At 40.1% G+C, this 15,446-nt stretch overlaps 1 protein-coding gene across 2 annotated transcripts; it reads left to right on the top strand.

Annotated features, from left to right (window-relative positions):
* Positions 1–1,854: 1,854 nt before the first annotated feature.
* On the top strand, positions 1,855–10,165 carry lyl1 (LYL1 basic helix-loop-helix family member). 2 transcript variants are annotated; one of them, XM_078281145.1, is made up of 4 exons: positions 1,855–2,374; positions 3,833–5,392; positions 7,093–7,190; positions 7,991–10,165. In XM_078281145.1, the coding sequence occupies exons 2-4, from the start codon at positions 4,644–4,646 to the stop codon at positions 8,509–8,511; spliced, it is 1,368 nt and encodes a 455-aa protein (XP_078137271.1). In that variant the 5' UTR covers positions 1,855–2,374; positions 3,833–4,643; the 3' UTR covers positions 8,512–10,165. The 2 variants fall into 2 exon arrangements, with proteins under 2 accessions (XP_078137271.1, XP_078137261.1); XM_078281135.1 differs by having other exon boundaries at positions 7,952–10,165.
* Positions 10,166–15,446: the final 5,281 nt, after the last annotated feature.

Here is a 15,446-nt window from a genome sequence, read left to right as displayed (position 1 = left end):
TTTGGATAATTGTTGCCATGTTTCTATGCATTTATTTTTGTCTTTGTTTAGCATCTGATAAACCATATTTACCCACATGTTTTTTTTAGCACAAACTCAGCTATAAGTCAGATTTATTTCTGTCAAGGGCCTGTTTCAATCATTTTGTCTTGACTTTGAAAATGTATTTTTTTTTCTTTATTATATTTCCTAGAAGCACATATAGCCACAAATAATTATAAACAATCACTGAAAAAAAGCTAAAGGCATTTTAAAGCATGTTTTATTAAAGTTATATTTTGAATGAACCCCAAAAAACCAGATGCACAAACACCTTTAAAGAACCAAAACGTACTGACAAAACAGCAATGTTACAATATCGAATTATATTACTTTTAACAGTACCATATAAAGCACAGGGAAAGTTAATCCCAAAGGATTTGTCTCTGTCCCTTGGTGTAGCTTTTTATATGTCACAGGCAAATTCATGCAGCATCTGCAGGCACAGCGGTGCCACTGCAACTTTATTCTGGCACACAGAGTGCGATCAACTGGAACCACAGCTGCCGGACGCAAAAGAGTGTGACAGACCGAAAGATGACACTGTCTGAACTCGGGTTGTACTATTATTATTTCAGCATATTCAGACCACAGTGCAGTTATCGTTGACAATGATGATGATCATTATGATTACAATGTAAACAAATCACAATGACGATAATGATGATGATGAAGGCGATGACAGATTTGTTGAGCAGTTGCTCGGCAAACTGCTTTCTTTCTTTCCCAGGACCTTGAAGGTCACGTAACTGTAAAGCCTTTATAATGTTAGCGTTTCAGTCTGTCTAAGAAGGAAATGACTGAGGGAATGTAAAAGAGGTGCTGACCCTGAGGTTGAGAGAGAGAGAGAGAGAGAGAGAGAGAGAGAGAGAGAGAGAGAGTGAAAGATAAATTTAGGAAGGAAGTTTGGGAGCTCTTGGAGAGGAAAGTTACCATGATGACGTGACATAGATCAGTGACACAGGTGTGCTCTGATGTCATAATAGAAAAGCCCCTGCCCAAAATCTCTCTTGAGTCCAATGAATAGAGATCTTTTGTGTTTGTACCATGCCGTCGCACACACACACACACACACACACACACACACACACACACACACACACGACTGCTCAACAAAATCTTGATTGATTATCAGAATAGATATTGTGTTGATCGACTGATTGATTAATGGACATCCTGAGATTATAACCACGATAAGAGAATCAACTATAATCTATTATAGCTCTATTCAGGAATAGTTGCTCCTCATCTCTCATTTATGTTTTTATAATGCTGCTACAAAGACACATTATACGATCCTCAGAAGATTCAAAGCGAACAATCAAGATCTAAAAATTACCATTAATAGCAGACTGTTTAAGATATGTATCTACTGATTCCCCAAGGGCCTCTTTGGCATTGTCTATGTATGAACATCCACCATATGTGTATGTGTGTGTATGAAGAAGCATGTGCTTGTGTGTACAGTACACTATTGTCTATTTATTATATTGATATTTTCTTGGAAACAGTCAAGATGCCTTCAAAGTCTAGGACTGACCAATCTAGTGTGTGTGTGTGTGTGTGTGTGTGTGTGTGTGTGTGTGTGTGTGTGTGTGTGTGTGTGTGTGTGTGTGTGTGTGTATTGGTGGTGGAGGAGGAGGAGGGGTGGTGGAGGTTCCTTATCTACAGGCCACAGGCAGCTTTGAGGCTCTTATCAGGAGCCACCATATTGTACTAGCACATCCTCTTGTCCAGCAGGGAGCGGAAAACTCTCCTTGCAACTTGGTTCCCTCTCTCCCCCTTGTCTCTCTCTCTCTCTCTTTCTCTCTCCCACCTCACACTTGCCAGTACCAGAGCTCTCCGCCTAGCAACCAGCTAGAGCATTGTCTTCTTGGCGAAGAGAGTGGGAGAAAGAAGGATAGACAGGACAGTGAAAAAGAGAGAGCGAGATAGAGAGAGAGAGAGAGAGAGAGAGAGAGAGAGATGAGAATGACATATAGACAGGGGGCGACATGCTTTGAGTGTGTCTTCGTTCAAAGGAGCAACTTCACGACGAAAAACAAATACGTACATTTGGACGGTCTAATTCTGACTTCATCTCTTTGTGAATATTTGGGACTTTTATAAATATATCTAATTATTAGCTTTTAAAGTGATTCACAGAATATGAGAAGTGATTTGAGCGGTGTCAGACAGTTTTGACCTTAGAGATTGACAGACAGACAGACAGTGACAGGCTGCTGGAGGAGGAGGGCGTTAAACACTGAGGAGATACAACATGTGCGTTTACAGATCACTTGAACGGATTTTGCATGACAGACAGACGAGCCACACTGGATATCATAATGTATTTGTAAGTACTTGTTTATTTTATTTGTATGCAGCCTGTAGTGTATGAATGGTTTGCAGCCTCAACAATTATAAAAAAATATGTATGTATAAATATATAATATAAATAATAATAACAAAATAGCATCTGCTTGGAGTTTGTCATAATGTGACACGTCATACAGTGTGTACTTAAGTAAAAACATTTTTTGGAAAACTGATAATAAAATGTGGTTATTTAGTGGTAAATATATGAAGATAAAAATGAAATATCCCACCATGTCAGATGCTTTTTGGATGGCCATTTACTGTATTAACTTACAAATACTTAATATATATATATATATATATATATATATATATATATATATATATATATATATATATTTCTTTTTTTTTAGATTATTTTTTGGCCATTTTACACCTTTATTATATAAGACAGCTGATGAAAGGGGAGAGATAGGGGGAATGACATGCAGGTCAGAGTCGAACCTGCGGTCGCTGCGACAAGGACTTAGCCTTGTACATGGGGCGCACGCTCTACCAGGTGAGCTATCCAAGTGCCCCAATATATATATATTTCTTAACCAGTCTACTGGTTACAGTAAATATACAATATATTGTGCATAAACAATAATATAAGGCAATAAAATATAAATTGATTAAACAGAAAGAAAACACAAATATTGGACATATATAAAAATCTAGTGCAATTAAATATTGGTAGCATAAAGGTTTATTATTAACTTGTGCAGAAATGTGCCAGAGAATACAGGCTTGACCAAAAGTCAAATGCTATACCATCTATGCTTCAACGAAGTATACGAGTAGTGATAGTCGCTTTGTTTCTTGCCACAACAGCAAAATTAATTATTTAAAAAACATTGTGCAAATCATTATGCCTTCAGCAACAATAGCTAAAATAGCCATGTACATCTGAGACCTTTTAAATATTCATCTGTAACTTTCTGTCTGTGTTGCTTCTCTATGCAAGATATTTACATGACAGTAAATATAAAACGCTGCTGCAAAATGAAACGATAAAAAACTACCTGCAAGTCTTGTCCGCACATCATTGTGAAAGAGGGAACTGTCCAAAATAAAGTCATGACCACTAGAAAAAACTAAACAGGAACACTTGCGATTGCAAAACCTGAAAAATCATAAGAGTGTAACGCATTGCAGAGCAGAGTAAAAACAAACGTCTCCTTCCTTGAAGAAATAGAGAACAGTGAATTAACTTGATAGCCAGCATTTTAACATCAACTCAGGGCAGTAGTATGTGATGAATCTGTAAATTATGAATCAAATTCAGATTTTAAACTGTAGACCAGCTTCCACTGAGGGAACCAACAACTATTCCTTACATTTTAGTACAAGCTCTTATGGTGCTTATCTGCAAATTATGACCTTTTAGAATATTTTCATATCTATATATACACCACATATATATCCTGAGTGTGTTTTTTATTTTGTTCAACAGACTCTTTGATATCAATCCAATCTTCAGGGGTCTGGGACGTTTTGAATGCTTAAAAGGATTTTGACTTACATCCTCAAAATACACACAGACAGACAGATAGACGGAAAGACTCAAAGAGCAGCCACTAGAGACTTTTTCAAAACCTAGAATCTGCTGCTCAGGATGTACTGTGGGACAAATCCACTCCAGATCAGACCGCAACAACCACCCTGGCTCCACGCTGTACCCAGAGACGATACCACAGGAGGGCTACTCCATTAAAGACTGCAAGGGCTGAAACATTTGTTTCATTGGCACCCTCTGTAATGTTGAAGTGAGGGAATGAATACAGGCTTATGTTTACTCACACTCACAGCCAGCAGAGGCGGGAATGATGGGTAATAAGGCTGGATCAGAGGACAGCTATAGCTCAATCCGAGGCAAATATAATCTGAACTGACAGATAGAAGACTCACATACTGACCCTGGCAAAGATAAGAACATCTGATGGGTTGCAGGTTGGCCAGAGGAAAATACACATTTCTAGTGAGTAGAGCAGCAAAATATTGCATAATTTGCAAGAAAGCAGAACAAATGAAGAGGAAGTAAAAGACACATACACTTGGTTAGAAGAGGTATAAAGGGCTCTGCAGGACAAGCTGCATGTGGTACAAATTAATATGTTACTTATTCTCACACATATATATATATATATATATATATATATATATATATACAGACACACTGACACACTCTCACGGCACACACACTGAGCAGCCGGGAGGAACAACATTTTAGAAATACTGAGGATTCCCCAAGAGTCTTTTCTACCATGATGGAGAAGCTAAATCCCACCGGCCCACCTACCTCACCCCCCAACCTACCTCACCACTCCTCCTCCTCCTCCTCCTCCTCCTCCTCCTCCCCATCCTGTGCCTCCGTAGAGCAGCACAGTCCCCTCCAAAAAAGGCCTTTAGCTATCAGCAGCCCGTGTCCTGCTAACAAGACAGTGCACAAGGGACACACGAATGTCCCCTCTGCTGGCTCGATTCAGTCCCCCATTGCCACGGCGACGGCGTTAACCAGTCACAACGTAGGGACAGCTACTGCACCTGAGCCCATCGTCATGTGGACCGAGGAGGAGGAGGAGGAGGAAGAGGAGGAGGAGAAGCGAGGAGGACCAAAGTGCACCACAGCCCCTTCTGCTTCTGCCAAGGAGTCCCCAACCCTTTCCTCTCCACCGCCGCTCCTCCCGGCGCCAGCCAAGACCTCCGCGTGCACTTTACCACCTCCAACCTCCACCAGATCCTTCCCTTTGTCTTCATCATCCTCTCCTCTTCCTCCACACATTCCAGTCATCAGCCTCGGTCACAGCAAACCCCCTCTCCCGATCCCTAATACGACTTTGACTGCCCTCCACCCAATCCCCAGTCTCCTAAATGGGCCCCATGGGGACCTTCGCCGCAGTCAGCTGGCCTGTTTGCCTGTGGCCAGCCCTGGAGCTTCTGGGGGCCATTCAGCTCCCTCCCCAGGACCCCTGTTGCCTCAGCAGTACCTGTCTGCACACCCCTTCTTCACCAGGTGAGATCTGGCTCATATAGACCCTCTTCAGTGAGTGCTAAGCAGAGTGATTTCCTCCTTTCTCAGATTGTTTCATTTGAATATTTTTTGGGTATTAAAGAAGCAAATATTTCTATTCCACAAGAAAAAAAAAGGTTGGTGAAAAGTCAGAAAACAATCAATGTACTTTTGTGTTTTTACATCTTTCTTATTGGTTAATCATCATGCTACTTCTCAATCTTGCAACCCCTTTTGAGGGGTCCCGACTAGGGCTGAACGATTAATCACATTTGCAATAATATCGCAATATGTTAAAACGCCATTTCCTAATCGCAAAGGCTGCAATTTGGTCACGTGACTCACGAGAGCAAAGCAGTCTGCACTCCGCAGAGAAAGCATCAACTTGGCACGCTAACGCTACGCCGTACCTTGACCTGTTGTACAATGGCCTCAGGCTCGACAGAAACTTTAGTCCCAAATAGGAACAGTATGTCACTTGTGTGGGACTATTTTGGTTTAAAAAAAGAAGATGATGCGCAGCTTCAGGTATTGTGCAAAACGGGGTAACACTACGAACCTGTATCAGCACTTTAAAAAACAACACAAAGACATCTACGACAGTTGCATGGCTAAAATGCCGAACACCAGTTTGTCAAGTAAGCAAAATACCTCCTGACAGCCATGTTGGTGGAATAGCAGTTTCATGACAAGTTAAACAATTCTGGAGTTTGCATTTCATGCTGTAAGAGAATCTGAATTATGGAAAATATAATAAAACTTCAGCTCTCTATGGAACATGATACAACAGTATATCAAATAAAAGACATGCCACATGCTCATGCACCTCCTTTTCAGCAGGCATGCAAACAGGTGTGGAACTCTTAACCATAAAATAAAAAACGCTTTCCTGTGATGTTACTAGTGATGATGATGCCACCTCGTTGGTAGTAATTTTCGGTTTCATATGAAACCTTAACTGCTGCGATTTCACGACTTCCCATTGAGATTAATTGTGGCTATGCTGCACGGTTATGTGAAATTGACAGCAGGATGTGTGCTGTTATGAAGGGACCTCACATTTCTCACACTACATTTTCTCATCAGGACATTTGGGCGCTAAATACAAGTTGCATCATAACATTTTTTTTTTTTATTGTGTGCAACCAATAACCTGAAGATATCACTTTCCAAACTAAACATCTACTTTTAATTACAACTAAATTTAGTCGTTGAACTGACAAAAGACAACAAAACAGATCTCTTAAAGCTTTTTGTGGGCTCGTAGAGTTGGCAACTCTTAGCTTACACTCACGAAGAAAGGCATTCCTTTGCAGATATTATAAGAGCCCTCCTACTGTCATCTATTTAAAAAGTAGGACTTGTTTCTACATCTAAGGTTTCACCATCTGTCATGGAGGTCTGGGAATAAGATTCCCTCCTCACTTCTCTCTGGTCTGTTTGTAGCAGGAACATTGATCTATTGCATCCCCCTGAAGTAAAATCACTTAATGAGACTGGGCTAAAACTCTGCATGTACACTCAATCAACGCCACAAACCTAATCACATTGCAGTTAATGGCTTCCACCATCTTCTTGATTTCTCCAACCACTCTACCTTTCTTTCTATTTACAAGAGGAGATTCTTTTTTTTAATATTTAGCTGCATTTGATCGCAAATGCAGTTACAAAAATGTCACATTTTGCTATGTTTTTATCTATAGTTCTTACCTGGGTCCCTCAGGAGGAAACTATGGTGTCATCAACAACAGCCGGATCAAGAGAAGACCCTCGTCGCACTTTGAGGTGGAGATCAATGATTGTGAGTTTCTGTGTGACCAAATAAAGAATGAGACATCAATACTGATACAGCCATAATTACTGTATGTGAATGTTTGCATGTTTGAAATTGTACTGATGACGGAAATGCTGCACTGATCCTGGAGAAGGTTAATATTGAATGTATGATGATACTTAAAAAAAAAGAAAATTGCAGATAATCTGTATTTTCCTTTTGGTCAGCAAGTTCTATGAAAAAAAACAACAGCAATGATGTGTCAGTCGATCTCTCAATACTTTTCTACGTCCTTAACTTGTGTGTGGCTTTCAGCCCCATGCACAGTTGTTCTTACTGAAGACATACATGTTTTAAAAATGGGTCATGGATACATATTTAGATTTTTTTTGAAAGGTTAAATAATTCCCTAAAATAACAGGGCACTGTAGTTTAAGTAAATTTTATTCAAACAGGAGTAAATAGTGAATTTGTTGCAGGACTATTTTCAGCGGCGGATTAATACACGTGGTGCTCTAGTGAGTATTTACAGCAGCAAGGTGGTATGCGGAATTTACTCAAAATAAACACTAAAGTGCACATGTTCACTGTAATGACTGAAGATGTCCCAGTGCAACAGTGTTGTTTTAATAGTTTTTGAACAACTGAGTTCTATGTCACAGATGAATAAGACATATCAGGCATTGGCTACACAACACATTATGATAGTAGGATCATTCCATTGTTGTTTTTTCATGGTATTTGTTGACAATAATAATATATATTAACATCTTTTTATGTCCTTTAAGGCCCTGCACACTCAGACAGTGATTATGTGTGTCTAACAGGCCCTCCTCAGAAACTCGCTCGGCGTGTCTTCACCAACAGCCGCGAGCGCTGGCGACAGCAGAACGTCAACGGGGCTTTCTCAGAGCTGAGAAAACTCATTCCCACACACCCACCCGACAAGAAGCTCAGCAAGAATGAAATCCTCCGTTTGGCTGTAAAGTACATCAACTTCTTGGTCACTCTGCTCAATGACCAAGCACAAGACAAGAACAGGGACTCAGCTGAGGACGAGAGCAGCACCACTGGGTTGGACAGTAATAAACAGAACCGTATTTTTAAGTGCAACACTCCTCCTCCGTCCCACGCCGACCCGCCATCCTCAGCACGTCCCACCACAGTCCACAGAGACTCAACTGACTCAGTCATTGCTCTGGCTAACTCCCCAGCAACATCAAGTTGCTATGGTGACACGGACAGTGAGGAAGGCTTTGGGGCTAAGACCTCTTTGGTGACACAGGGCATTCTGGGAAAGGTCAAAGGTCAGATACGGATGGTGGCAGCCACAAATGATGAGCGGTGACGCCAAAAGACAGCAAACAAAGAGGTGTAAATGTCACACTGACAGGCAGGACACACAATCACTGCCAAATTCCAAAAGGGGTTTGTGGAGCCAGTATGATTCTCATTTCAACTCCCAAGTAGTGAAATGGAATTTTGGAGAATTTTTGTAGTTTTGACTATCTCTGTCTTTTGCAGTGATGTGTAAACATTGAGGGTAAGGCTCAATTAGGAAAGTAGTAAGGCATGCAGACACCACAGAACATGCAAACAGACTTGAACATGTTTTATATCCAAGTAAGGTCCCAATGTTCCAATGTCAAACAATGTGGATCCACAACATGGACAAATTGACCCTTCGCTAAGCCCCGCCCTCCTTAGTTACTGTTGCTATGCCTGACAAGCTTTCGTGCCTGGCACATTTATTACAGTATGTAATAACCAGTGTCAGACATTCCCAAGGAGATAATTTGTCATTTTTGGCAAACAGGTGAAATATTTGAGAGAGCAAGACAAAAGGGACTGCAGTATGCATTCAAGGGGTATATCCACGACATAATATGCAACCGATTAGAGAATAATTTCATCAAAATTGAAGCTAAAGCCTATAGGTCATGCCATAATGTTAGCCGCCTCATACGCTGACCATTCAAATGGGAAACACACAAATTGAGGAACAGCTATGTTCATGCACAGCAGGGTAAGTGAAATTTGAAAAAATTATAAATCAAACATCTTATCCATAAGTCTTGTGGAATAAACACAATACATTAGCCTGACCACTTTGCAATGATAACATTATCCTGCTTATATTTGTAGTGATTAACAAAATGCTGAAATATATTTTAAAGTATGTCAGTGAGCCTCCGTCTTGCCTTTAATCATTTTATTTTACGTTCAAATATATGCATTATGAACAAAGAACCGTCATTATTTCCAAGCAATGCTGTGCTGAGTTAGCTATCATTAGCGTGTTCTTGCCTTGGAGCAAACGTAGGTATTTTTGCTAATCCTGTCGACATTTAGCTAGTTGTGAATGGGGCCTCCCACACTGCTTGATCCACGCCCGGCATTTCTCCCCTTGGGTTTTAGTTTTGGGAAGGGAAAACATTCCACCACCCCGTCCAAACTTTTCGGATACCGGGTATCGGATTTGCACAATCCATACCACAACGCTTCGGTATGTTTCCCTCGCTTGAAAGCTTGACAGACCTCCCGCGCCTAGTTACGTTTGCTAAGCCACAATTGGCCTGTGGCGGTTTTCGGGCGCGGCTTAGCGAAGGGTCAATTATGCAAAACAGGATCCTGGAAATCTAATGACATTGTACGTTTTGATTTCTACGTGTTAATAATACAAATCTAATAATCTCTTCTCAGTCAAGACATTCAGGATTTTGAATTCCTCTTTTGTAGACTCATAAAATGGTAAATCTCTCTCTCTTTTTGTTCCACTCTCAAAAATGTACAATTAAATAATCTGCATTACCCTAGTACAATTATTGAAAGTATATAAATACTTTATTGTGTCTGCAAAGAAGAGCATGTAATGCATTCATGAATTGAAGTTGTGGTTTTTAATGTTAATGTCAGAGAAGCAGGGCCGATGGTCCCACCCTGACATTGTGACACACTTGTACCGGACAGAAATAAAGTGTGTTTTAGTTTGCTGTTCCTTATTTGACATCCTCTTATTGCGCTCCAAAGACTGCTCTTTGTCAGCACTATTTCTCAACACATCCAAAAGTTTTGCCGTGTTTGTCAAACGTTTAGGGAACATTTGTGTATCCTCTCAGTGTTCAGTAAGTAGAAATCTCAGTGTGAGATGATCACAGTAACCATCACAATCTGGATCACATATCACATGAAAATAATACATCTTGTCAGGCTTTTAGTAGCCTAATGTGTTTGTGTCTGAACTACCATCTAACCAAACCAATGTCCGGTGCGGAGCTACTTGCAGATACCAGAGTGGTTTAGGTGTGTATAATACATGTGTGTGACGGCCGCGGCTGTTCGTTCAAAACAACAATGGCGGATGTGATAGACAGATGGTTCATCCAATCACCTGTCAGTTTGTTTGTTTTTTTCAAGTACCTGCACAAACAATTTTCAGTGACGGCTTCTCAGATAATTCTGTGTCAAACCATCTGACTCGTCAGGTTAATTAACACATTTTTATATTTTTCTTTTGCTGGTCATTACTTTGGCAATCCAATATAGAATAATAGATCACTGGATTATATGATATATAGGCCTATAGGATATATATATATATATATATATATATATATATATATATAATTTTTGATTCATTAATGTGTACACCACTAATGTTGCACTTGATGAAGGTGGGGCTTCAGTCAGGGGTGAAATTACTGACTGACTTACTTACAAATTATCATTTTTGTATATTGTCAAATATCTTAATCTAATAATAATGTATTAGTTGATTTATATTTTTAAATTAATAATCTGAATCTCCAGTTTCTAGTAACTAATGTTGTCAAATACATGTAATGGCATAAAAAGTAGTATAAAGTACATACCTCAAAATTGTAGATAAGTACAGTAGGCCTACATGAGTAAATGCACTTAGTTAAATTCCACCCTTCATGTTTTGTCATGCATTCTGTATGTGTGTGCAAGCAATCAAGAGGCAAAAGATTTATGTAACAGCAACAATTGTAGTTGTGCGGTTGGGTGAGGAAGGTCAGGGTGGATGTGGGATGCGGTTAGAGATGGGGTTCAGCATGGTGGTGGGGTGTTGCATAAGTGGAAAGTTGGGGCTAAGTTGCAGCTGTGCAATAGTGCTGCTTTTTCTCTGCCTGCGTGCTCGGCTCTATCAAGTGGCCATGAACGCCTACAGTTAGTGCTGTCTCATTGACGGTCAACGAGTTTCCTGGAGGAGGGGTGGTGGCTGTGTGTGTGTGTGTGTGTGTGTGTGTGTGTGTGTGTGTGTGTGTGTGTGTGTGTGTGTGTGTGTGTGTGTGATGGGTGTTTGGACATATGGGGTGGCAACCACTGCATGGGAGAAAGGGAGAGGGGGCAAACAAAAAAAGAATACAGCCACCAGGATGCTCTGGGAAGCCCTACACCCGGTCTTGGGACCACACAACAGGAAGAGCTGCTTTCACAACGCTGCTATGGCTGACTCTGCCCGCTCTGCTGTGCCAGGCTGATCTGTCCCCTCCCCTCGCTATAAAAACACAGAGAGCATTACAGACTGAGGCAGGGGTCACACACATATTAAGGGGGTACTGCAGTATTCTGCAATTGCACACACTAAAGTTCTAGCCAGGTTTTTGCAGCAACACAAGTAATATGCTGTGTTGTTGGGAGTTATTTAACACTTTATGAAATATTATTATTATTAAAGATAAATGTGGCACACTCTTGCAAAAGGCTCCCTGGTGTCACAGTAGGATGCATTAGAGGATAAACAAATATACATTTTTCACAGCAGAAATGTTGTCTTGTCATAGCAGGATTTAATAACATTAAAACAACTGCATTCCATGTAGATGAGCTAGTTCCATGGTCAACTGGTGGTATTGGTGCATACTGGCTCACTGTCATGGCTTACTGGGACACTTGATGGAACTGAGCCACTGTTAACAAAATTTGTTTCACCAAGTCAAGATGTTTGTCTTGTGTGTCAGAAATTGAAAATTGAATTTGCCTCATTTTGCGCAGCCTATATGAATAGGCCTTCTTTCACAGTGGACATTTACTTGTCGGAGTAGCAAAAGCACAGGTGTTACTAATAACATTAAAACCTGCAATAACAGTTGTTTGGCCACTTGGTAAAGGCAGACACAAGTTGTGAACACAAAATTGACATATCATCACCCTTTAAGTTGATATGGTGAACTCGTTGGCAAACAGTTGCTTACACATCTAGCAGTTACGGAGCAACATTATCATTCATTTTGGGTTGTGTTTCTGGTCACCTGGTGAATCTAAATCCAATATTCACTCTCTTTTAGCTTCTGAAAAAAAACATGTCTCTTAGCTGCTAAATGCTCCATCATGATCACCAGCTAGTTGCTAACTGTGTCTGTCTGCTGTTTGGTGCTGAGCAGGTAGTGTACAGTGAGTTTATAGAGCTTTTTTCTTTCTACTGAAAATAGCTGCCTGCTGCAGCTGAAAATGGCTATATGAGAGCGATAAAAGGGAACAGCTAAACAATGAGCTAAACTTGATATAAAGCTCCGTAAAGCCGAATGGAGGTGCAGATTCAGATGATAATTCTCTGAAAGTTCATCACTACGAGCGACCCATTTCACATTGTTTTCATATTGTCAGTTAATACGTTATTATTATTATAGGAATATCAATTATAGCTGCTATAACAATGGCTTTGTTCTATTTAAGTGTCCCAGTAAGCCATGACAGTGAGCCAGCGTGGACAACCCTGAAACTGAAGCAGCTTAATGAAATTGAGCCACTATTCATTTTATTATATATGTATGTTCTTTTCCTTCTATGACAAGTCAACATTTCTTCTGTGGAAAAGGCCTATTCACAGCTGTTTGCACAAGAATCTTTGCACTAACTTTATGTCTAAACTTTTTCTGCTCGCACCCTCAAACTAACCAGCTTTATTTGTGTAAGGTCCCTAAGCTAAGAGTCTGAATCGACGACAATTCATTTCCAGGATGTCTAACTCTATTCTCTTTGAGAAACAATGACAAACTTCGAGCTAGCAAGCTACACACTGAAAATGTGGATTGTGCAACAAGGCAGGCCTGCTTGGTTCTTTTGGAGAATGAATGTAAAGATTTACAAAGAATATGTTTGCGGCATTTAATATCTAACTGGGAGGTTTTGTGACCTATTGGCGGGGATTTGCTATGGACAAAATACACACGGCCTTACACTGGTAAGTGTAGTTTTATAAGAGCAAATTACGTTTAACCATGTATCCAGTTAATTAAGTAGCTCACGTTACTATATTGTGTGAACAGTTAACTTCAGTTAATATTGTATGTGGTTTTCTTTTGCGGGGTATAAATGTTCCACCAAAACATCTTGCAGAGCCATCGTCTCGGCATCCAGAGCTTAGCGCCGCCCAAGACAATTGTGATTGATTTAAAGCAGAGATCTTTAACAGCGGGTCCTCAGAGTCACTGAAAGGTTTTTCAAAAATGTAAATGTTTTAACATGGATCCAACATATTATAAGCAAATATATCCCCACTGATGATAGGCTTACTGTCCTATTGGGAAGGTAGTCACTAAGGTAGCCATACACAGACACAGTAAATCTGGATTTACTGTGACACATGTATGTGTAACATTAAAAGATGATTTATAAAATCATGCCGACAATTATTATTTTAATAGCTTAATATTCTATGTACTAAAAAGGTATGTATAAAGGCTTTAGGCCGCCCTACACCCAGTTTAATATGCAACTTCATTTTATACAATATTAGTAGTAGGGGGTCCCTGATCCGTCTCTCTTTCAGCTAAGGGGTCCTTGGTTTAAAAAACGTTGAAGACCCCCTGGGGGCTGTTTCACAAAAGCAGAATTTATGAATCCAGGATAACCGATAAAGCAAGGCTTGACCTAGTAGTCTAATCTGTGCAGCCTGGCTTGGTGCGTTTCCCAAAGGCCAAGCCAGGCCAGAGGAGCGACTAGGACGAGCCAGCCTGAAGTAATTAGGATAGATGCGCGTTCACAACTTTCTGTAACAGACTGCGAGGTAGCTCACACTCTGTTTCTCCCTCTCTCTCATGGCCTAAAATATAAATATTCATATTAACTTCCACTGCAAATGACAAGGGACATTTTGTTTTTTTACAGAGGCCGAGTTTCCTTCTTTACATATTATATGCCAAAACAAACATGATCTGTTATTGTTAAAGAATACAAAAAAAATAATCAACTAAAATAATTTAAGGTGCATTGGTCCACTATAGAGACACACATGTACAGCATTTTATGTATTGCCCTTAGTAACAGACTTAATTTAAAACACATTTGCAACTTCATTAGCGTTTTCTAATCATCTCAACAACTGCCGTAATATATTCATCAAACTACAATATCTGAACAGCAGTTTACTTTAAATAACTTTAAATACTTTCAGTGCTTAACTGAACAGCAATATGCACCTGTTGTATTTTAATGCAGGCTGACAATAATAAGGTAAAACCACTGAGTCAACAGAAAAGGCCGCAGGATTAATACATTCTGGCTGTTAGCCTGGTTGGGAGCAGGCTAGCTGCACAGAATAAATCTCCATGGTAATTTAGGTGCCTCTGCTTTTGTGAAACCGAGTCAAGGCTAAATTGAGCCAGGATAACTGGGAAATCCCAGCTTAATCCGCTATCTAGGTTTTGTGAAATAGCCCTCTGGTTTAAAGAAATGCTAACAAACCAGAGTGTGTTTTTGTGTAGCCAGACCTTACTCCACAGCGATGTGGAGATTGGTCTGGCAATGCAAGACTACTATGCTATTAATTCAACGTGAAGATATTAGAAACTTTATTAAAATCAACTAAACATCACAGCTTCTGCCTGAATTTACCAGTTCATTCTTTAGAGTAAAGTGCAATGGCGTATAGGTCAGAAAAAAAACTTTATAATATTGGTTGGGACTGCTGGGGTGTAAACCTTCTCTCCTTCTTTTGATACAGGAGGCCAAGCAGGGTGATGGTGGCCAGCCTGGGACTTAGAGATAAAGTCCTTGCCTCCGCCCCTCTTGCTACACCCACATGCACACAGAAATGCCATTAGCCCTTTTCCATCAGTCACATACAGACTAAACCTGCATGTCCCATGTGAGGATTGGACATGCTAGAAGGTTCTTGGTCCTAAAGCAGCTTTAGCATGCTGATAATGAGCATACAGCTTTTTAATGCAGAGGTTTAGAAAGTTGTGAGGTTTAGTAAATGCAAAAACAAAGTCAGTGTAGAACGGTGAAATTGTGAAAAATATTTAAAAAAAATTC

This window comes from Sander vitreus, chromosome 2, assembly GCF_031162955.1.
Source record: "Sander vitreus isolate 19-12246 chromosome 2, sanVit1, whole genome shotgun sequence".
In the NCBI taxonomy this organism is placed as follows: Eukaryota; Metazoa; Chordata; class Actinopteri; order Perciformes; family Percidae; genus Sander; species Sander vitreus.
The sequence above is the reverse complement of the archived record's forward strand: the minus strand, read 5'-3'. Positions and strand labels throughout refer to the sequence as shown.